General features: G+C 37.4%; 1 protein-coding gene across 4 annotated transcripts in view; it reads left to right on the plus strand.

The window, feature by feature from the left end:
* LOC121377135 (cAMP-dependent protein kinase inhibitor alpha-like) overlaps nt 1-25,807 on the plus strand; it is a 78,891-nt gene that overhangs the window by 14,965 nt on the left and 38,119 nt on the right. Inside the window, exon 1 of one of the 4 annotated variants that reach the window (XM_041505025.1) lies at nt 7,890-9,185. The exons of the other annotated variants lie outside the window; for them this stretch is intronic. Coding sequence (XP_041360959.1) covers nt 9,144-9,185 — 42 coding nt within the window. The 5' untranslated portion in view covers nt 7,890-9,143. Of the gene's footprint in view, nt 1-7,889; nt 9,186-25,807 lie in introns of those variants that run through there. 4 annotated transcript variants of the gene reach the window in all.

Below are 25,807 nucleotides of genomic sequence, written 5' to 3' on the forward strand. Positions count from 1 at the left end.
ATGTAAATGCTTAGTATGTCTGCTTAGTATAAAATTTGAAACTATTTTGAGAGGGGCCACAGTAATTTTAAGTAGACTGGTTTTTATTCTAATGTAGAGAAACACTGGCATAATATACCTGTAGCTAATTTAGAATTTGAATGACGTCATACAGTATCTACAAAATATGGATTTGAAGTGAAATTACAGCAAGATACAGTGCATGGTATATTTATTGTGTATGAAGCCAAACAAGGGTACAAACAGTGACTGTTGGCAGCCATTTGTTCTTTCATTTACTAGCTGTGTGGTCTTTAAACATATGTCTGCCACCATATAGCCATGGGTAAAAACATGAATGTGTTGGGTTTTTGTTTTTGTTGTTGCTGTTTGTTTAATGGCTATTGAGGACATTAATTTATTGATCATTGGCTATTTGATGTCAGGCATTTGGTAATTCTGACACATAATGTACATGTAGTGTTCAGAGTAAACTACCGTAACTAGCCCATGTACTCTGACGATAAGGGAGCTATAGACAGACATTTGGGTTACCGTCAGAGTAATCAGCGAAGAGTCAACTAGCTAGCCCATGTACTCTGACGATAAGGGAGCTAGACGGACATTTGGGTTACCGTCAGAGTAATCAGCGAAGAGTAAATTAGTGAGCCCATGTACTCTGACGATAAGGGAGCTAGACGGACATTTGGGTTACTGGCAGAGTAATCAGCGAAGAGTCAACTAGCTAGCCCATGTACTCTGACGATAAGGGAGCTAGACGGACATTTGGGTTACCGTCAGAGTAACCAGCGAAGAGTCAACTAGCTAGCCCATGTACTCTGACGATAAGGGAGCTAGACGGACATTTGGGTTACCGTCAGAGTAATCAGCGAAGAGTCAACTAGCTAGCCCATGTACTCTGACGATAAGGGAGCTAGACGGACATTTGGGTTACCGTCAGAGTAATCAGCGAAGAGTAAATTAGTGAGCCCATGTACTCTGACGATAAGGGACCTATAGACAAACATTTGGGTTACTGGCAGAGTACTCGGTGAAGAGTAAACCTGCTACATTTTTTAATTAAAAGGAAGGGATGTTTTATATGCACTTTCGGACAGGCAGGACAGCACATACCTTTGATATACTACTCGTGAGGCAATGGTTGGGATGGTGAAAATTACTAAATGATAACAACTTTGCATATGATATGCTATAGTAGGTTTACTAGGTTTAAGCTGGGCGCCAAACATTAATTAGTAGCAATTTGGCAAACTAACTCTGAAAGTTTGTAGCCAAATTCAATTAACGTTTAGCTAAACAGAATTAGCTTAAAAAATAACTGTTAGAAACAAATTAGCTTTTTGGCGAGTTTTATATATATTCCATAATGACAGTGTAAACCCTGAATTACAAATATCAGGTAAAATAGCAAAATGAGGACATACATGTACGTGCTCTGGCATAAGGGTAGGTAACTCAAACAAAATTGTCATCCTATATTGAGTTTCCATGAGTACTCAAGTACTCGGGCACGGGTCGAGTCTAGCAAGACTCAAACCCATTCACAGGACTCTAGTATCCATACAAGGTGGAACACAATGAGCAACTATAATACAATGGACAATGTCGGACAATAATTTCAGCAGTAGATAATCAACGATATAAGTTAAACAATAATTATATGATCATACGCTTGTTGCTCTTTTTAAACTGGCCGTCCGTCTGTCACAACACTTCTAAGTGCAATACAGTAGCATGATTTGACATCCATATTCAGCGCTGGAATTACAATGTATGATGCTATTTTACTTTATTCCTTAATCTCATCATCATCTAGTGTAAGTGTCGGGTATTCGGGTCCGGGTCGAGTTTGACCTTTGAGTACTATTAGACTCGTGAAAGCCCTAGTTTTAGAGGTACCAAGTGACGGTACTTCTTGAAAACAGCATTCATCTAGCACTCTTAATTTGCACAGAATATTTTCTGACATAGAAATTGTTTTGAAATATAATGTCATACAAAAGTGAAGGGTTATGCATGTGCAAACCATATATACGACAGTGTGACATATTTATTCAAGTGTTTTTTTCTTCTCTCACACACTTTGGTTAACTCTGATATTTCCTCTCAGTGATTAATATTATTTTTGAACTGAATTGGACTAATATAGAACTATTTGTGTAATAAAAATACTTCATGTCATTATCTGTGTTTAGCCAGGACCTAATCGATAGCTTCAGCTAATCAATAAGACGGGACACTGCGACGCGTTCGCTGTAGAATTAACTTTCATTGTACACGCCATATAGCAGCTAGATACACATGCAGGTAAACTATTACGGGAATGTAGTAAAAGGTAGATTGGTTTTTAAAAAAAAATACTTTAGCTATATATATATGTGCACTATTTATTTTAAAGTACATACACTCTACATGTAAATAACTATTTATATATTATATATATATATATATATATATATATATATATATATATATATATATATATATATATATATATATATATATAGAGGTTATATATATATGTATGTATATATATATATAGAGGTTATTACCAGAGTGTTTTTCGGTATCGTCAATATCATATATTAGGAATAAAAATTGTATTTTGTGAGCCTCTGCCATGGCGAGCATAATACATTATTTTTATTCCTAATATACACATGTATGATATTGACGATACCGAAATACACGAGGGTAATAATCTCTTTATCATATAAGCTCAAGCTTAATACAACGTGTTTTTGTAAACTGTACACGCAACTTTAATTCCAGTCCGCCATTACTAGATGTAAGAATATGTGGCTCGGTGTATTTTTGAATGGAAATGGCGTCAAACACGAATGACGTCATTTTGGATGTCCTTGCATTAAAATAAAGTTATGCCTAACGTTTTTTGTTTTCTGAACACTGGACAGCTTTCAGTGTCAAATTGTCATTGAAATGTTTTTATTTGATGACTATGAATGCATATGTCAATCATGGAGTGTCACCCAAGTACGTTTGCTTAAATGTCAATAAACCTAGTGCCGAGACCTCGACTAATTTACATCTAATTTGCAAAGTTATCAAATTCTTAAAGTATGTGATCTGAAAAATATCACATACTTTGATTGCACTGAAAATGTAAGATATTATATGATAAATATATATATATATATATATATATATATTTATTAAATGTTTAATATTTTTACCTTTTATATAGTAATTTCTGTGCATTTAACTTTAATTTATTATATAATATCTTGCTGTGATATAGGGCCTACATCTGTATTTCATGCACAATTTTGTTGTTGTTTATATTAATTATTTGTCGGCTGTTTTGTATTTTTAAAATTTAACTTCCTTTTTACATATGTTTACCATGCAGACAAAAAATCTGGAAATGAAACCAAAAATATTGTTTGCGGAGAAGAATACAATGTAAAGTAATATTATTATTAAAAACTGTTATGAAGAAAAACCTTTTATTTACGTTAATTGTAAATTTTGGCACTTCAGTTGTCTAAAATTTGACAAATAAAATTAAAATCATTTTATATATATATATACATGTATATGCAGGCAGGACATAAAACATTTGCTTGATGTGCTGTCAATCTATGGTTAATTCCTGTCAGTGGGTCCATTGGGCTATTTCTTGCTCCAGCCAGTGCACCTAGCACAACTGGTATATCAAAGGCCTTAGTGTGTACTATCCTGTCTATGGGATGGTGCATATAAAAGATCCCTTGTTACTAATGGAAAACTGTAGCGGGTTTCCTATTTAAGTATCAGGGTTTTTGCCAGAGGGTAAAATTGGTATGGTGCCATACCCAAATTGTTTTGCAGATTTTTTTTTTTTTAAGTTGACCTTAATTTTTGACAAAATTAATGACTCTTTATCACTACTGTATGATTTTGTCGACCCTAACCCTAAACCTAACCCATTTTCTTTCTGAGGAGCCCCCCATCCCCTCATGCATACCCCTTATCGAATGTGGTTGTATTCAGCACACACATTGTAAATATCCAATTTCATATACCACCATTCCCCAAAAACATTTCTGGCAAAAACCCTGAGTATATATGTCGAAATTACCAAATGTTTGACATCCAATAGCCATTTATTAACAAATATATGTGCTCTAGTGGTGGTGTTAAACAAAAACAAACATTCAGATGCAGATACAAGTATACGCTGCCATTTAAAGTATGTCAAGATGCTGTTAAACTAATATTTGAATGATCCCTTGCTGCTTTATTGCAAGAAGTAGTTCTATGTGCCTGTATTTGTATGTGAATGATCCCTTGCTGCTTTATTGCAAGAAGTAGTTCTATGTGCCTGTAATTGTATGTGGCTGCAGGTTTCTTCTCAGCCAATTAAGTGTCAGAATAGGCTCATTAGCCATATATATATATATGTTAACCATAGTTTAAAATGTGCTGAGGTTTAACTTGTTAAACAGACATTCCTTTCCTTTGTTTATAAGGCCTAACTGAATACATGTTGGTTCATGTGTGTACATACATGTATGTGTAATATTTAGGTGATTAATATTTAAAGAAAGAAAAAAAAAGTTCATTTCATTGTAAATTATTTTTGTGCTTGTATCATATATTAAGGTTTAAATATGCTGTGCTAAACACACACCCCAGCTATCATGGCGGTCTGACCATACGATAGAACAGTGAGTTGGTAGTTATTTAAAGCACAGGTACTCTTTTATATGTAACTACATGTGTATATCTAGTATTAGTAATTGGGGTTTATATTTGGGCGTACCTGTGATTTAGAGAGAAAAGTCGGTATAGTGACCAACATGCATGTACACTTACCCACTGAGATGTTGAAACTTGACCTGGGTGTGAGAGGTGCTGGTACTGGGAGGTGAACCCAGAACCTACTAGCCTTAAGGCTTATATAGCCACTATACACCACTGTGGCTGCTTTCACAGGCTTATAACCACTACGTACACCAAGTGCTGTGGCTATGTGGAAAGCAAGTCATCAAGCAGAGTTTAAATAAAATGCCACTCTAGATTCAATTTAAGTGAATCTCATTCTATAAGCAGAAGAATAAACACAGGTGCGTGTACAAACTGCACATATGCCAAGTTAGGAATCGATTAAGAGGCATAATGGCTTTCTCTCGTAACGGGTTTCTGTAATAATATCTTGCACAGCTGAGCCGCAAATATCCCTTCAGCTATTCGTGTCATCAATTGAAGTCTTATGTTGTCTATGACAGCAGCAGTGTATTCAGGTGGCCACTGTCAGTCCTGGCTGATTGGTCAATAACCATGTCTCAAGGTTCTGTAAAAAAAAAAAAAAATTTAAAAAAAAAATTTAGTGAAAAGTGGAGCTTAATTGAGTACAGTGTATTCGAGGAATTTTTTCTCACATTTAATTTGAGTTTCTTTGTTTGTTTATACATGTAGTAGAAACATTGAAAGCAGAGTGGAAAATAAACAGTTTCTGTGTGTGTTTATGATAGTACGAAGTCACAAAGTCTTTGATAACAGTTGCTGACTGTACATGTAAGTGGTTCCTATCTTTAAATTAAAACAAAAAGTTTCATCTCTGAATTTACAAAGGAATTCTCTAAATTCTTTGTAACATACACATTCTTTCTGTCTACATGCATCTTGGTTTATAAATATCTACGTGCAGATTTAAGAAAATGTTTTATCTTTGAATTTATAAATTCAAAGGAATTCTTATATGACTTATATCAACGGCCGTGGTATGTGTTATCCTGTCTGTGGAATGGTGCATATAAAAGATCCCTTACCGCTAATTGAAAAGAGTAGCCCATGAAGTGGCGACAGTGGGTTTCCTTCCTCAATATCTGTGTGGTCCTTAACCATATGGCCGACGCCATATAACTGTAAATAAAATGTGTACAGTGCGTCGTTAAATAAAACATTTCCTTCCTTCATTGTTAATTATTATTCAAAATTATCATGACATACGTTTAGTTGCTGGCTGCTGATTGGAGTCTCTATACAGTGAAACCTCTCAAAAACTAGACCCTCCAGACATTTTTCATGATCCCTTTTTAAATATCTGTGCAGAAGAAAACCTCTCTAAACTGGATACCTCTTAAAACCGGACCTTTTACTTGGTTTTCTAGGGTGTCTGGTTTAGAGGATTTGCACTGTACTACGGACAATTTTGTATCTGAATTCAGTGTAATATTTCTTGTTGTACAGAGTCTGGATCGATATACATTTAGTTGAAGACTAAGTGTACAGATTAGTGTTAGAAATAAGCAGTATTTTTCACTTGTTCCAATAAGTGATTTGTTGTTAGTAGAAACATTGTAAATTAACAGAGTGGAAAATACCAGTTTATATATGTACATGTACACATGTATGTATATGTCTGTGTTTGTACAAAATATTTTTTTTTTTTTTAACGACACCACTAGAGCACATTGATATATTTATCATCGGCTATTGGATATCAAACATTTGGTAATTTTGATGTATAGTCTTATAGAGCGGAAACCTGCTACATTTTTCCATTTGTAACAAGGGATCTTTTATATGCTCCAGTCAGTGCACCACAAGTGGTACATCAAAGGCTGTGATATGTGCTGTCCTGTCAATGGGATGATGCCTTGCTGCTAATCAAAAAGAGTAGCCCATAAGTGGCGACAGTGGGTTTCCTCTCAATATCTGTGTGGTCCTTAACCATAAGTCTGATGCCATATAACTGTAAATAAAATGTGTTGAGTGCGTCGTTAAATAAAAAATTTCTTTCTTTCTTTTTCTTTAATATGCACCATCCCACAGATCCAATAGCATATACCACGACCTTTAATATACCAGTTGTGGTGCACTGGCTGGGATGAGAAATAACCTGGTGGGGTGTTTGTACAAAGATGTGATAAACAATTGCTGACTATATACTGAGTACTTGCAAGACAGCTGATGACAGTTGTTGACAGTGATTCGGACCGATTCCTGTCTTTGGATTCCACAATATGTTTCATCCAGCGAACATATTCAGTATCGTGTCACGATGACCTGCACAAGTTTCAACGATTGCGCTACACAATTTTAAAACATTAAGCAGTACATGTTGATAATCAATATTCAGTTGATATTCAATATCGCTAATCGAGTTTTTGAAAACAAAATGTTCCCTACATCTCAGAATGTACAAAATAATTTCTCTTAATTCTTGTGATAACAATGACTACAAAGTCATTGTAATATGTACATTTGTACATATTCTTTCTGGCTACTGCCATGGGGCGGGATTTAGCTCAGTCCGTTGAGTGCTCACCTGAGGTGCTTATGTTGCAGGATTGAACCGCCTCGGTGGATCCATTGAACTGATTAGTGTTTTTCTCATTCCAACCAGTGCACCTCAACGGGTCAAATCCGTGGTATATGTGCTTTTCCTGTCTGTGGGAAAGTGCATATAAAAGATCCCTTGCTACTAATGGAAACTTGTAGCGGGTTTCCTCTCTAAGACTGTCAGAATTATCAAATGTTTGACATCCAATATCCGATGATTGATTAATCAGTGTGCTCTAGTGGTGTCATTAAACAAAACAAACTTTGTTTCTGACTGATGGTTTCCCTTCAGGTTCATTGTGGAAATAAATCATCTCTGAATTTACTCATTTAAAGGAATTCGTTCAAGACTTCATTGTATAAAATTGTACTGTTTAAAATTATCATGACATACATGTATGTACGTCATTTAGTTGTGACTGCTGATTTGAGTCTTATGGACAATTTTAAATCTTTGAATTCACAGTAATAATTCTTGTTGTACAGAGTCATCGTAATCTATCGACAGACATTTCGAAATGTATTTTTAGACTTTCACTATTGTCCACTAGACTTATAAAAATCTCTTCACATGCCCCCAAATCTTCATGCAGATCTCAATCCCTTTGGGAGCTCAGCTCATTTGCCTTTGGCAAATCCAAATTTGCCCTTTTTAGAATTCTGTGACCCCCACCCCCATTACTAAATGCTGGACCCACCCCTTCTGTTGCCCTACCAACCCCTCCCTCAAAATAAAGTGTATAGATATTTAAACTCTGCCCCCTACCCACGCACTTGTATATATATGTATGTACAGTAAGCGACACCATGAAGTTATCTGACGTTAAGCCATATGTAGTTCGTTTCTAAATAGTCATTAATTAACCCAGATGAGTACTCTAGTGTAGCTGTAATTACCTTGCCACACCCAGGAATAGAATTAACCCATATACAGGATACCATACATTAGGTGCTTGGTAACCTACATGTGTATATATAGGTTACAACACATTTAAAAAGTTTACAATTCCCATTTTGGTTTCTATAAAATCCCTTTACGACATACTTAAGCTAGGAATCCGTGGGTACATATTATTGTGCTTGTGATGTGTATTGTGCTTGTGATGTGTATTGTGCATGTGATGTATATTATGCATGTGATGTGTATTGGAACGATCACAGAGGAGTTTGGGAATTCATGTAGGCCTACATATGTATTGTGCATTATTCAACACGCATTGCATACATATGGAAGTGCTTCAATTGATTTCTTTATTATCCACATGGTTCAACATAACCGAGTTAATAGAAATCATACGAAGCACACATGTAATAACAAGGTAATGATTTAATTTTAGGAAGCGATGTCATAACATGACGTTGATTCCCCAGTCCTAGCTCAGATTGTGCATGTGAAATATCAAGTTGTGAGTGAAACATTTTTAGATGGCCCTTGGTATTCATAAAAAATAACAATAATAATATGTATAATAAAAATTAAAAAGTTTGTTTTGTTTAACGACACCACTGGAGCATGGTATGTATATGTCAAGTATTATTCATTTCAAAACCAGTGTTTGGTTTACTTCCCCAGTATTGCATACACTGAAAGTAGCCTTTGTACATGTACATGTGTAGCTCTAATTGTTACCGGTTTTTAGTGGGAACCATACACTGGTTTCTACAATGTATAAATTAATGTGTGTAACATTATGCATTATACAAGTGACTGAGTACTGGTTAATTTGTAAATAGAAAAAAGACAAAAGAAGTTTTATTAACATTAATTATAAAAAGAAGTTAACTTTAAACATGTTTTTTTAGTAGTATATGTGTAGAAGTTTAATTATTTCTTTTGTTTTATTCTTTTTAATATGGAAAAAGGAACAGAAGAAAGTGTAAAGGAAACAGAAAAAGTAAGTTAGGGTGGTAGGCTATGCCAAGTTTTGAAAGTTTGAAAATATGATTTCAAATCATGCATGTATATTCAGTGATCCCCAGCCAAGGTAGAACAAAAATAGATGGCACGATCATTACAGAATTAATAGCAAATTTGAAAACCCACAAAAAACTATTTAAAAAACCATACCGCACCCTCCTCAAAACCCCACAAACAAAACAAAATGCCAAAGAAACTCCCGAATATATAGGCCTACATATAGGGAATAACTGGTTACTGTACTAAGATATCGGCTTTATCATTTGACCTAAAGTCCCAACCAAATTGTTAACAACTATATGATAAATTACTATCCTACCTTTAATTACCGTTACATTTTCCCCAAATTTTGTTCAGACACAATTTGTGAAAACCCCCATTAAAGTGACACAGTTTCCACATATGAGACTGTAATGATGTCACCAGTATCGACTTCGGTGAGATCGCATAGGGTAAAACCATGCATTTCTGCCATCTGCCATTTTGCTTTTTTGTGGAATACTCTTAAGGATTCCCAGCCTCCATGAACTTTGTTTATTGTAAATAATTTCAGTTTGATTTAACATAAGAAGGAAAGTAAAAGTGTTTTGAAAATAAAAGAAATTAAAAAAAACCCAACCCAACCCCACACTCTTTTTATGTGCTACAATGTATATAGAAAACAGTTGGCTCAGAAATATATACTCTTCAAAAGAAGAAACGCAAAACCACATTGTCGTAACATTTGGAGAATTGATTTAATTATTGAATGGTGCATGAGTCCGATAATTACCAAATGTTGCAGGATTGTTCACAATTCACTCTAGTCCATTGTGAGTAAGTGATAGGACACACCACCAAGGTCACGGTCATCTGGAGTCAATACCGGGTGTGGCCTCCGCGTGTGTTGACAACTGCCTGGCACCGCCTGCCCATTGAAGCAACCAGAGTACGGATGACGTCCCGGGGGATGGTGGCCCACTCGGCCTGCAAGGCTGCTGCCAGCTCGGGCAGGGTCTGGGGCTGTGGTTGTCGCTGTCGGAGGCGTCGGTCCAACTCGTCCCATAGATGCTCAATTGGGTTCAAATCCGGTGATATCGATGGCCAAGGAAGGACATTAATGTTGTTGTTCTGTAGGAAAGCCGTTGTGAGACGTGCTGTGTGAGGCCTGGCGTTGTCATGTTGGAACACTGCGTTGTCGTTGGCCATAACTGGAACGATGTGTGGCCAGAGGCTCTGGTCAATGTAGCCCTGTGCATTCAGGTTGCCCTGCACGTGGACCAGGTCAATTCTGCCAGTGTGTGAGATGGCTGCCCACACCATGACACTACCCCCGCCGAATCTGTCCACTTCCTGCACGCAGTTTGCCGCATAACGTTCACCACGACGCCTATACACCCGACATCTTCCATCATGACGTCGGAGCAGAAATCGGGACTCGTCACTGAACCACACCTGTCTCCATCGCAGTTGAGGCCATTGTCGATGAATCTGGCACCACTGCAGTCGGAGTCGACGGTGTTGTGGTGTTAAGATGACACCTCGAACTGGACGTCTGGCACGAATTCCTACCTCATGTAGGCGGTTCCGTACGGTCTGGTCGGATATCCTGCGCAAACATGGTATTGCTGCGGCTGTGGAGGTGGCAGTAGTCAATCGTTCCCGAAGGTGGCATACCCGGATGTAGCGGTCCTGCCCGGGGGTAGTGACCCGTGGTCGACCGGATCTAGGGAGGTCACGTGTTGATCCATGTTGCTGGTAACGGTCCCACAGTCTGGAGATGGTGCTTGGGGACACATGGAATGCCCTGGCAACGGCCGTTCTGGATTCGCCTGCGTCTAGTCGGCCGATGGCATTGTTTCTCTGCGGTTCACTGAGACGTGGCATGTCCTGGATTGTCAACTGTCGGCCAGATACAGAGGCCAGGCAAGCGAACACCCTGCACTTTTATACTGTCAGTGTTCATGTTGCACGTGCAGACAACGCACGTGCAGTGGTGACATGGTTTGCACGTGGCTGCGTTTTTGCGAATATTCACATTTTGGAACTTTATTGTACAGTAGCTGCGTTTTATCGAATGTAACCGTGGGAATGTGTTTGGGACATGCAATGACCTTGTATTCACAAAGCATGAACCGGTAGGAAACATAAAATCGGAGTTATAACCCATTTGTACCCTTTTGCGTTTCTTTTTTTGAAGAGTATATAACTTGTAGTACATACCATAATAAGAAAAGAACATTCCATGGTGGGAACGACTATAGATCCTGTCAGCCAAGTTTTGAAGTTGGTGGCTAGCCTATAGCTATTTAATTTATGTGTTTGAGGGAGGGGTACCTACCTGTGTGTATTTATATGTAGACACCAAAATACCATTCATGAAGTAACTAAACAGTTCTAGTGAGGCAGGTATACATCAAAGGTATGTGTTTTCCTATCTGTGGGAAAATGCATATAAAAGATCCCTTGCTGCTAATGGAAAAATGTGGCAGGTTTCCTCTGATGATGTTAGAATTACCAAATGTTTGACATTCATTAGCTGATGATTAATTAATCAATGTGCTCTAGTGGATTCGTTAAACAAAACAAACTTTATATATATTAGTACATTTAATAATGTTTTGTTGTTCGCCATATTCATTAGGAAACATTACGATTTATGCACTAAGTCTTGAAACAATTGCAGCTTATTTTATTATCTATTGTTTTATACGACGTCCAGTATTACAATTAAAGCAAAACAATTGAATATTTTCCTTTAAAATGCGATATTATTAAGTAACTGATAATTAATGTGTTGTTCTTATGTTAAAATGAAAGTAATAATAGTATTTTCTGGCATATTACTCAATAATTTACTGGATACTGAAATGAATCTGGCCAAGAACTATAAACAATTGACGCTTGACTGGTCACCTCATATGACACACTAAAGTAAAACAATAGATCGACAGTATGTTATGTCAGCTATGACGCTAAACATGTTGGTGTCTTGACGTCAGTTGTGTGATTTTGTTTTTGATTTTGGAGTACATCCAAAATGTCACGTTGACTTTGACTTTGAACTATACAATGCATATATACTTGTAATAACTTGAGCAAACTTTTGACAAAAATATATACATGTATATACATGTACATGTACAGGTATATACAGATGTAGTTCTATTTCATCAGTCAGATTAGGGCCTGCTCAATGGACCCAGGGTTCTGCCATTGGGTAAAGTGGGAATGGAGCAATACCCAAATTTTGGGGCAGATGGGTTTTTTTTTAACCTTTTGACAAAATTAATTACTCTTATAATGACTGTATGATTTTCTTAACACTAACCCTAAACTTAACCCATTTTCTTTCTGGGGGAGACCTCCTATACTCCTTGTTGATTGTGGTTGCATTCAATTTCATAGCACTATATACCCACAAAATATGTTCTGGCAGAAACACTGGGACCAGAAGGATTTTTCTCATTCCAACTAGTGCCTCACAACTGGTATATCAAAGGCTTTGATGAAAAACATTTACAGCTTTCCTCTGATTAAGAATGTGTGTCATAATTAACAAATGTTTGACATCCAGTTGCTGTTGATCAATGTTCTGTGTTAGTGTTAAACAAAACAAACTACTGTACATGTAACTGATATTTTCAATGGGTTTCCTGTTAGTTTCAAAGAGAGATGATGCAATCTGTAACACCCTCTCCCCCCACCCCATACCCAACAGCCCTGTATGGTATTCAGCTACATGTAGGTTTAATGGATTCTTGGAAACATTCCGTCATAAATAATAATTTAAGTAAATTTTCTCCCAAATGTTGAGTATAATAGTAGAACAATTAATGTATATGCATGCAGCTCCATTCTTAATACTTACTAAATTTCAGATACATCTTACTGTTGATTTGTGTAAATTTCATGTAATAATTAACATTTTTTAGAAAATAACTGTTGCTTTCTGTTATTTTTCAAGTTTAATAGACAATTAGACGAAATATTTTGCTCACCCATAGCTAGCCCTGCGTGCATGCATGCAAGAAGAGTTGAATATTCGTTTCCAAAATTATATAATATGTCTGTTTTAATATGATGTTATTATACATGTATATAACTCCACAGTGTCAAAGTTTCCATGAAAATACAATCTACACAATTAAAGAGTACATACATACTATGTCATGTTGCAGTTTATTAAATTATGTTTTTCTCAAAACAATGTAAATTGATAAATAATGTGTTGAACTCTTCATGTACATCCCAAAAAAAAAAAAAAAGTTTTATTTAACGACGCACTCAACACAAGTCATTTACGGTTATATGGCGTCAGACATATGGTTAAGGACCACACAGATTTTGAGAGGAAACCCGCTGTCGCCACTACATGGGCTACTCTTCTGATTAGCAGCAAGGGATCTTTTATTTGCGCTTCCCACAGGCAGGATAGCACAAACCATGGCCTTTGTTGAACCAGTTATGGATCACTGGTCGGTGCAAGTGGTTTACACCTACCCATTGAGCCTTGCGAAGCACTCACTCAGGGTTTGGAGTCGGTATCTGGATTAAAAATCCCATGCCTCGACAGGGATCCGAACCCAGTACCTACCAGCCTGTAGACCGATGGCCTACCACGACACCACTGTGGCCGGTTAAAATGCATTTGAAGCTGCAGGTACTAGAGACGGGATGTATAGCCCAGTGATAAAGTGCCTGCCTGATGTGCAGTCAGTCTAACTAGGATTGATCCTGTTTGCTGGGGCGGGATTTAGCTCAGTCGGTTGAGTGCTCACTTGAGGTGCTTGCGTCACAGGATCAAACCACCTCGGTTCACCCATTCAACTGATTTTCTTTTTTTTTCTAGTTCAACCAGTGCTCCACAACTGGACAAAGGCCATGGTATGTGCTTTCCTGTCTGTGTGGAAAGTGCATATAAAAGATTCCTTTTGTTGCATTAGGATAAATGTAACAGATTTCCTCTGATGACTACGAGTCAAAATAACCATATGTTTGACTTCAATAGCCGATGATTAATTAATCATTGTGCTCTAGTGGTGTCGTTAAAGAAAATAAGCTTTGATCTCGTTTGGTTGACCCAATGGGCTATTTCTAGTTCCAGCCAGTGCACTATATTACTGGTGTATCAAAGTCAGTGGTATGTGCTATCCTATCTGTGGGATATGGTGCACATCAAAGATTCCTTGCTACTACTGGAAACATGTATCAGGTTTCTTCTCTAAGGCTATATATACATGTCAGAATTACCAATTTGGCATACAATAGCCAATGATTAATAAATCAATGTGCTCTAGTGGTGTCATTAAACAAAACTTTAACCTTGATGCTACTAAAAACATTGCAGCCAGCAGAAAAGCAGTACCGGTGTATGTTTACTTTTGACATGATAGATAATAGGAGCAGCAATTTGTAAGTACTGGTTAATTTAATAAGTAACAATGCTTTTAACAATCTGTAATGGCCCCAAAGTATTTCACACCAATAACTGCGGTCATTGGCTTTTACATGGAACTGTGCATACCTAGAAAATGTACAAACATCGTAATCAGATTGTTGTTTGCCGATTCTGGGAACTGCTGTGTATTATTGTGTTTCAGTAATAACCAGTGTTTGTAGCTACATGTATTACAGGTAAATAATTCATCTACACACATGGCTGTATTAATTACTGTCTTGGGAAAAATATTCTTTGTTTGGATGGAAACACGTAGTGATCAGGGTTTCTGCCAGAGGGTAAAACGGGTATGGCGCCATAAATTAATTACTTTTATCGTTACTGTATGATTTTCTTAACCCTAATCCTAAGCTTAACCCATTTTCTATGGGGGGGGGGGGGCCTCCACCCCACCCACTATTTACTGTGGTTGCATTCAATTCCATAGCACCATACCCAAAAATTTCTTTCTGGCAGAAACACTGGTGATGTATATACTGCTACAAACATTTACCATTTTGAGATGAAACCCGCTGTCACCACTACATGGGCTACTCTTTCTGATTAGCAGCAAGGGATCTTTTATTTGCGCTTCCCACAGGCAGGATAACAAACCATGGCCTTTGTTGAACCAATTATGGATCACTGGTCGGTGCAAGTGGTTTACACCTAACATTGAGCCTTGCGGAGCACTCACTCAGGTTTGGAGTCGGTATCTGGATTAAAAATCCCATGCCTCGACTGGTATCCGAACCAAGTACCTACCAGCCTGTAGACCGATGGCCTAACCACGACGCCACCGAGGCCGGTAGGTATATGTGAAGGCACGTTAATACTAATTTAGAGTTTAGGCAAACATGCAGTGATACTTTGAAAAGCTGACTATGGGTTGCTTACCTCATGTCTGTCATAATAATTGCTTTAGTTTGGTGTGTGCATATGATACCTACATATATGTACTGTAGCATGTAAAATATGTAATAATAGCCATTAGCTCTATACAGTACTCTTCAACGACCTACAGTGTACTTGTCCTGTAAGACGAGTGCCTTTTCATTGTACTTGCCCCATCTGAAATGTGCTTGTATCACCTGAATGTTTCTCTTGAAATAGTCCAGCAATATTTACCTTGCTTTTCAGATGACTTATCTTACAGTGTAGGGCATAAGCTTATGAGACACTTGGACAGTGTGTTGAAAAAGGGGGAGGGGTAGTACCCAGTATACTGCTAAAATCCCATACACACTGGATTTGGAAAAAATATATAATAATAAAACAAAATCATTAAGTTGTAAGTAATGTGTGCAGGGAACATTTTGTTCAATAATGTGTCACAATTCTCAACTTTAATTAGTTATTCGCGTTCCAGTTTTCAGCTGATCACCAACTATTGCTATAATCAACATTTTAAAAACAAAATATTCCCTGATGTGTCCTGGTAATTTAATGGTAAACATGCATGGAGCTGTAATGGTCAGGAATATTTTACCCTGCCTATATCAGTATATATACTCTTCAAAAGAAGAAACGCAAAACCACATTGTCGTAACATTTGGAGAATTGATTTAATTATTGAATGGTGAGTCCGATAATTACCAAATGTTGCAGGATTGTTCACAATTCACTCTAGTCCATTGTGAGTAAGTGATAGGACACACCACCAAGGTCAAGGTCATCTGGAGTCAATACCGGGTGTGGCCTCCGCGTGTGTTGACAACCGCCTGCCCATTGAAGCAACCAGAGTACGGATGACGTCCCGGGGGATGGTGGCCCACTCGGCCTGCAAGGCTGCTGCCAGCTCGGGCAGGGTCTGGGGCTGTGGTTGTCGCTGTCGGAGGCGTCGGTCCAACTCGTCCCATAAATGCTCAATTGGGTTCAAATCCGGAGATATCGATGGCCAAGGAAGGACATTAATGTTGTTGTTCTGTAGGAAAGCCGTTGTGAGACGTGCTGTGTGAGGCCTGGCGTTGTCATGTTGGAACACTGCATTGGCGTTGGCCATAACTGGAACGATGTGTGGCCGGAGGATCTGGTCAATGTAGCCATGTGCATTCAGGTTGCCCTGCACGTGGACCAGGTCAGTTCTGCCAGTGTGTGAGATGGCTGCCCACACCATGACACTACCCCCGCCGAATCTGTCCACTTCCTGCACGCAGTTTGCCGCATAACGTTCACCACGACGCCTATACACGCGACATCTTCCATCATGACGTCGGAGCAGAAATCGGGACTCGTCACTGAACCACACCTGTCTCCATCGCAGTTGAGGCCATTGTCGATGAATCTGGCACCACTGCAGTCGGAGTCGACGGTGTTGTGGTGTTAAGATGACACCTCGAACTGGACGTCTGGCACGAATTCCTACCTCACGTAGGCGGTTCCGTACGGTCTGGTCGGATATCCTGCGCAAACCTGGTATTGCTGCGGCTGTGGAGGTGGCAGTAGTCAATCGTTCCCGAAGGTGGCGTACCCGGATGTAGCGGTCCTGCCCGGGGGTAGTGACCCGTGGTCGACCGGATCTAGGGAGGTCACGTGTTGATCCATGTTGCTGGTAACGGTCCCACAGTCTGGAGATGGTGCTTGGGGACACATGGAATGCCCTGGCAACGGCCGTTCTGGATTCGCCTGCGTCTAGTCGGCCGATGGCATTGTTTCTCTGCGGTTCACTGAGACGTGGCATGTCCTGGATTGTCAACTGTCGGCCAGATACAGAGGCCAGGCAAGCGAACACCGTGCACTTTTATACTGTCGATGTTCATGTTGCACGTGCAGACAACGCACGTGCAGTGGTGACATGGTTTGCACGTGGCTGCATTTTTGCGAATATTCACATTTTGGAACTTTATTGTACAGTAGCTGCGTTTTATCGAATGTAACCATGGGAATGTGTTTGGGACATGCAATGACCTTATATTCACAAAGCATGAACCGGTAGGAAACATAAAATCGGAGTTATAACCCATTAGTACCCTTTTGCATTTACCAGCCTCGGTGGCGTCGTGGCAGGCCATCGGTCTACAGGCTGGTAGGTACTGGGTTCGGATCCCAGTCGAGGCATGGGATTTTTAATCCAGATACCGACTCCAAACCCTGAGTGAGTGCTCCGCAAGGCTCAATGGGTAGGTGTAAACCACTTGCACCGACCAGTGATCCATAACTGGTTCAACAAAGGCCTTGGTTTGTGCCATCCTGCCTGTGGGAAGTGCAAATAAAAGATCCCTTGCTGCCAATCGGAAGAGTAGCCCATGTAATGGCGACAGCGGGTTTCCTCTCAAAATCTGTGTGGTCCTTAACCATATTATATCTGACGCCATATAACTGTAAATAAAATGTGTTGAGTGCGTTGTTAAATAAAACATTCCTTTCCTTTCCTTTCCTTTTGCGTTTCTTTTTTTGAAGAGTATATAATAAACATGGCCATTGCTCTTATGGCTCTCTGTAGTGGTAAGTGCTTGTCTGGGATGCAGTGAGTTGTAGCAGCATTCAGTTATCCTAGATGGACTGATGCACTGAAGGCTGTGATATTTACTTTAGATCATGTCTGGGAGCGTCTACGTGTATGAAAGATCTCAGGCTGCTTTTCCAGCCTGTGAAATTCTGATCATCTTGCGACAGCAATTTAGTATAAATAATAACCAAATAAGTATCCAGTAATGATAAAAATGCCATCACAGATCAATTTTGCAATGCCTTTTTGTGATAGCACTGCTAATTGATTTCCATTGTCAATTCTGAGGGCTGTTTTCGGAAGTGTGGCCGAAGTGGGTTTCCTCTATCTGTGGACGAAGTGACCGTGTACATGTGTATGTATGTTATAATTACATCAAATAGCCGTAGTTTAAAATGTGCTGAGATGTCATTCAACAGATAGAAATTACTCACCCGCTCGCCAAATGCGAGTAAAAATTCTCATGGACGAGTTGAAAAATGCAACTATCAGTCCGACAGGTGATATGTCTTTTTCTGACTCACAGTATTTTGTTTTTATTTTATAAATTTTGAATTTTTTAAATCTATATGAAAGAAATGCGAGAAACTGTCTTAATTAGAATATTTCAAAATATATATATCATTTGTTGTGATGACAGTGCATATTATAATATTATTAAACATTAATATATTGTTGCTGGCGGACTAGTAGAAATTCTGGCGGGCTAGTAAATTTTACAGTGAAACCCCTCTAAACTGGGCACCGTCTGTACCACGTATGACCGGTTTTAAGAGGTATCCAGTTTAGAGAGGTTAATTTCTGTACTGATTTTTATAAAAGGACTGAAAAATGTCCGGTTTTGGGGGAATTCCCATTTACAGAGGGTCCGGATTTGAAAGGTTTCACTGTATTTTTCGTTTCTGTACCCCTGAAAGTTCATTTCCAAACATAATTTTCCAGTTCAGCATTGAAGGTGCATACTGGTATTAGTACCACTCAACAATAACGATTCCATCTACAAAATCTACCGCCAACTGTTTTTAATGCTTGCAATTATAAACTTCTCTGCATCCATTAAAGGGACATTCCTGAGTTTGCTGCAATTTTTTAGATGTTATCGACTAACAGAGACTTTTTAATGATTGTAATTACATATCAAATGTATTTTTCTGCATGAAATATTAGTGGCTGTATATTAAACGTGTTTCTGATCGTTTTAATATTTGTACTAGGTTAAATTTCATTTTAATTCATAAAATAAGGTTTTTTCATACGTACAAAATTATTTAAGACAAAATCCAGTTTGGGCTTCTTACAAATATTAAGATGACTAGAAACACATTGAATATACAGACACTGCTATTCTAAACAAGAAAATTTATTTAATATGTATGTTTAATCGTAGAAATCTTTTATTAGTTGGAAACGTCTTACAATTAATGCAGTAAACTCAGGAATGTCTCTTTAAATATGACCACATACTTTTTTTTTTAAATGGCCTCTTGTTTTCAAAGATAGTGGACACCATGGATCTATGCTTATTAGTATTGAACAGGATATTAAAACTGTGTTTTGTGTGATACACACTACAGGCTGAGTTTACGAAGCTAGTATTTCTTAATTAAACGCAGGTGTTTTAAGCATTGTAAATGTATGTAGTTGCATGTGTGTAAAACATAAACAGGCTTTGTAAATTTGTCACATTATATTCATCATGTTGCAGCAACGTACATCATGTGTGTTTTTCTGAAAATGACACAAATGATTGTATAGCATTTTGGATAAAACCCTTAAATATTCCTTTTCATTGCTATTGCAGAGGATTAAACGTGCATTTTTAGAATTGTAAAAAATACATTTTGGGGTAGTACGGGTAACATTTGAGTGGGTTTAATTGACTGTATATCGAGGTAGGTGTTGATGTTGTCATCATATGGGTGACATTTGAGCGGATTTGACTGTATATTGAGCCTGGTCTTGGTGTTGTCATCTTACGGGTGACATTTGAGTTCGTTTTGACTGTATATTGAGCTAGGTGTTCATGTTATCATACGGGTGACATTTGAGTTCGTTTTGACTGCATATTGAGCCTGGTCTTGATTTTGTCATCATACAGGTGACATTTGAGTTGGTTTGACTGTATATTGAGCTAGGTGTTCATGTTATCATACGGGTGACATTTGAGTTGGTTTAACTGTATATTGAGCTAGGTGTTCATGTTATCATACGGGTGACATTTGAGTTGGTTTAACTGTATACAACGTTTGAGACTGTAAGCAGCTTTAAAAGATGTGATGGCTTTAAAAAAAAGTGGGAACTTAAAGGTTACAGCAACTTAAAGGCACAGAACCTAGTTTCAGACCATGAAAATAGACACTAACTTTAGTTGCTCTACAAACACATCTAAATAACGTTATAACAGAGACAAGCCAAAGTCGGTGGTGTTGAACGGGAAAATACTGTCTAAAAATAACTAGAGCATGTCTCAGTAACCATTACTTCACAGACAAACGTGCGTTTTTAAAATTGTGAAAAATACATTTTGGGGTATAACAAAAACCTGGATGACCAGAACCACTTCAGGTATATAAAAATGAATATTCTAATTATAAAATGAAAGGACTTATAATTTAAATTACGAAAAATGGCTTTAATAGTGAAAACTATGTTGTAGTGTTTAAAAACTAGGGTTTGTACCTTTAAAATAACGTTAAAAGCAGAAAACTTGTAGTAAAATATTTGAGAGGACATTGCATATTTTTCATTTCTGATAAAGGCTACATGTATTTCAGTTTTATAAAACTTGAAAACCCTGTATTAAAATTATAATTTTTCAGCTAAAAGGCAAAAGGACCGCATGGTCAACTCTTGAATATAGTGACGTGTGATTTTCCCTGCCTACAACTGTGTACGTGTAGTATACATACTAAAAATTATCAAGAATGATGTATCACATATGAAAGTTAAAAGTTTGTTTTGTTTAATAACACCACTAGAGCACATTGATTTATCATTCATTGGCTATTAATAATTGGATCTCAAACATTTGGTAACGTTTTTACATTTACTGTCTTAGAAAGGAAATCTGCTACATTTTTCCATTCGTAGCAAAGGATCTTTTATATGCACTATCCCACAGACAGGTTAGCGCATACCATAGCCTTTGATATACCAGTCGTGTTGCACTAGCTGGAATGAAAAATAGCCCTATAATTGGCCCACCAATCCTTGACCGACCATGCATCAAGCAAGCGCTTTACCACTGGGCTACAAAGTACTTGTACATTCCGCCCTATCACCTACTAATAACAGTGTTATCCTTGTTTTGAAATACAATTTGGAATGTTTATAGGTACTATGTATTTTGTCAAATGCTTTGCCACACATACATGTATGTAAAACCAAAAGTGGGAATAACACTTTTTACTTGTTATAAATTGGGAATATACATACTTACAAGTGTAAAATATACAATAAATTTATATTTAAATTAAAAATGTTATTATACAGTTAACCTTTAAAAGAAAATTGACTGTGCATTACAGAGGTGTCCATCTGAACATGTTTGACTCGTGTATATCGAGCTATATTATATATGATGATGGTACATGTACATCAGTACATGTAGGTCTAGCTTGATGTCATATATGTGATATTTGAGCATGTTTGACTGCATGTATATTGAGCCTGGTCTTGGATGTTGTCATCATATGGGTCATATTTGTGTGGGTTTGACTGTATATAGAGTTAGGTGTTGACGTTGTCATCATATGGGTCATATATGTGATATTTGAGCATGTTTGACTGCATGTATATTGAGCCTGGTCTTGGATGTTGTCATCATATGGGTCATATTTGTGTGGGTTTGACTGTATATAGAGTTAGGTGTTGACGTTGTCATCATATGGGTCATATTTGTGTGGGTTTGACTGTATATAGAGTTAGGTGTTGACGTTGTCATCATATGGGTCATATTTGTGTGGGTTTGACTGTATATAGAGTTAGGTGTTGATGTTGTCATCATATGGGTCATATTTGTGTGGGTTTGACTGTATACAGAGTTAGGTGTTGACGTTGTCATCATATGGGTCATATTTGTGTGGGTTTGACTGTATATAGAGTTAGGTGTTGACGTTGTCATCATATGGGTCATATTTGTGTGGGTTTGACTGTATATAGAGTTAGGTGTTGACGTTGTCATCATATGGGTCATATTTGTGTGGGTTTGACTGTATATAGAGTTAGGTGTTGACGTTGTCATCATATGGGTCATATTTGTGTGGGTTTGACTGTATATAGAGTTAGGTGTTGACGTCATCATATGGGTCATATTTGTGTGGGTTTGACTGTATATAGAGTTAGGTGTTGATGTTGTCATCATATGGGTCATATTTGTGTGGGTTTGACTGTATATAGAGTTAGGTGTTGACGTTGTCATCATATGGGTCATATTTGTGTGGGTTTGACTGTATATAGAGTTAGGTGTTGACGTTGTCATCATTCAGGTGACATTTGAGTGGACGTGACTGTATTTTGAACCAGGACCCATATTCACAAAATATCGTAAGCCTAGTTTTACACGTAAACGTAAATCTACGACTGAAGAGCTATTCACGAAACAACGAAAACGTAAGTTACGTGTAAAGTTGGACGTAAATATAAGAGTGCCTCAGGTTGCAACTAACGCTGTACGTAAGTTGTGTACATATAATAAATCAAGCACGATCGCCGTTATTTACTATTATTTACGGAAACTAGCAGCATTTTCAATAAATGAAGCAGTTTGCTATGGCGAACACCCACGGTTTGAACATATTTTTGTTCGTGATCGAACGGATGTTTTCGACTTGGCCAATTTCTCCTGAGTTATCTTTTCCTATTTAAGAAATGTCCTCAAGTTCGTACCAAAACGCGGATCCCCACCAATACCAAAATGCCATGGTTCACTGTTCGCAATGTTATTGTTAGCAGACGACAAACAAAATTGCGTTTTGCGCATTTGTTATTTACCCGGTAGCCATCGTTTCTAATGTGTTTTTATTAATTACTCCAGTGATAATGTTAAATCGTAGATTTACATCCAACTAAGTTACGTTTATATTTACGACCATCTTTGAGAATAAGGTGCTTCTTGCATGTAAACGTAAATCTACGGCACACGTAAGTGGTAGACGTAAATTTACACTTTTTTGTGAATATGGGTCCTGGTCTTGATATTGTCATCATACGGGTGACGTTTGATTGTATATTGAGCCTGGTCTTGATGTTGTCATCATGTGGGTGGCATTTGAGCGGGTCCGACTGTATATCGAGCCTGGTCTTGATGTTGATATATGGGTGATATGTGATGGACAACAGCATTAGACTCTCCGTCAATCAATATGTAGATGTATCACGTGCGGCATGCACTTAGTGGCCACATACGGTGTACACAGATGACATGAAGGTTACCCAGCGAGTAAACACGTGAGGTGTTAGATATACTTCATCCTGGAGATTAATTTATTGTGGATAATAACTTAAAGGTAATTTAGTTTAATCAGTGTAGTACAAGTACTAATTAATACATACGTATGTAGTGTTAATGGTCTTTTTGATATTTTTCTGTATTTTACATGTATTTCTGTTATTATTGAGCTTGAAATATTTGTGGTCCAAGAATTTATGGTTTAAACTGTACTGACATGAAGTGTTGAAGTCTTCTTTTATCTCAGATCGATTCCTGTGACTGTCAGTGAGCCCATTTAGCTATTTCTCATATCCTGTCTGTGAGATAGTGCATACGTGTGTGTGTGTGTGTGTGTGTGTGTGTGTGTGTGTGTGTGTGTGTGTGTGTGTGTGTAAAAGATCCCATGCTGCTAATCAGCAGCCATGGTTGTTTTGGGGGACAGGATTTAGCTCAGTTGGTTGAGTGCTCGCCTGAGGTGCTTGCATCACGGGATCGAATCACCTCGGTGGATTTATTTAACTGATTTGGTTTTTTCTTGTTCCAACTAGTGCACCACAACTGGTCAAAGGCCGTGGTATGTGCTTTCCTGTCCCTGTATATAAAAGATCCCTTGCTGCATTAGGAAAAATGTAGCGGGTTTCCTCTAGTGACTACGAGTGTTTGACATCCAATAGCCAATGATTAATTAATCAATGTGCTCTAGTGGTGTTGTTAAACAAAACAAACTTCTTCCTTGGTCTTTTGTTACATGTATCTGTCTGATGCCATATAACCATAAATAAAAATGAATCTGCATGTATTCAAAATAGGGCGGGACATAGTCTAGTGGTAAAGCACTTGCCTGATGTGTGGTCGGTCTGGGATTGATCCCATTTGGTGGCCCTTTGGGGTATTTCTTGTTCCAACCAGTGCACCATGACTGGTATATCAAAGGCTGTGTTACATGTATGTACTATCCTGTCTGTGGGATAGTACATATAAAAAATCTCTCGCTACAAAATAAAAAATAAAAAAAAATAAAAAAATATATATATAGTGGGTTTCCTCGTTAAGACTACCTACATGTATACATTGTATGTCAAAATGACCAAATGTTTGTCATCCATTAGCTGATAATTAATAAATCAATGTACTCTATAGTGGTGCCATATAACCATAAAAAAGAATCTACATCTATTGAAATGTCAACTTTGTAACAGATATTACATGTATCGTAAGTGTTGGAAGATGCCGATAACTTGACTGGTGGCATGAGTTTATAAATATATAAGCAATTTATTTAATTACATAATGTTCAAAAAACATTAAGAGTTATGAATTATTAAATACAGTCAAATCCACTTAATTGGATGTCGGATTATTGAATATTTATATGCACGGAACCATTTGCCATTATGACAATATATCAAGCAATTTAGAATGTTTTCGTAAATATCAATTCTTTATGATCGTACGTAATACCATACTAGTTGTATTAATTACAATAATGTTCAAAAAACAAAATACTTAAGAAATTATGTCATGAGGCCCAAATTATTAAATATATCAATATATGCATGTAGCCCTGTTATAAATATATTTGACTAATCAATATATGCATGCAATTTAGAATGTTTATAATCAATTCTGCATGGTCGTATTAATGATAATAATGTTAAAAAAACATTAAGAGTTATGAATTATTAAATATATCACAATACATGTATATACATGTAGCCCTGTTATAAATCTATAAAGCAATTTAGAATGTTTATAATCAATTCTGCATGGTCGTATTAATGATAATAATGTTAAAAAAACAAAGAGTTATGATTTATTAAATGTATCATTACATGTAGCGCCGTTATAAATCTATAAAGCAATTTAGACTGTTTGTAATCAATACTGGTCGTATTATAAAAATAATGTTCTAATACCATTAAGAGTTAAAAACTAGTTGCATTCTTTATGTTTAAGATAACTGGTTGGGGTACAAAAAATTCCTATCAATACATCCATAATGTTGATCACCTTTCAAGTGGTAGCCCATTGGTTTATTTCCCGTTCCAGCCAGTACTGCACCAAGACTGGTTTATCAAAGATTGTAGTATATGCTGTCCTGCTCTCTGGATGGTGCATATAAAAGATACCTTGCTACTAATGGACAAATGTAACGGGTTTCTTCTCTAATGTCAGAATTACCAAATAAAGTAAATTCTCTGTTTATAATCACAAGTTTAAAATCACAACATTTCGTCAACTAAATGTTGACATCGTCAGGAGAAAACTAAACATTTAGTTTTCAGCTGGTAATGGGGTGGG

The sequence above is a fragment of the Gigantopelta aegis genome, chromosome 7 (genome assembly GCF_016097555.1).
Source record: "Gigantopelta aegis isolate Gae_Host chromosome 7, Gae_host_genome, whole genome shotgun sequence".
In the NCBI taxonomy this organism is placed as follows: Eukaryota; Metazoa; Mollusca; class Gastropoda; order Neomphalida; family Peltospiridae; genus Gigantopelta; species Gigantopelta aegis.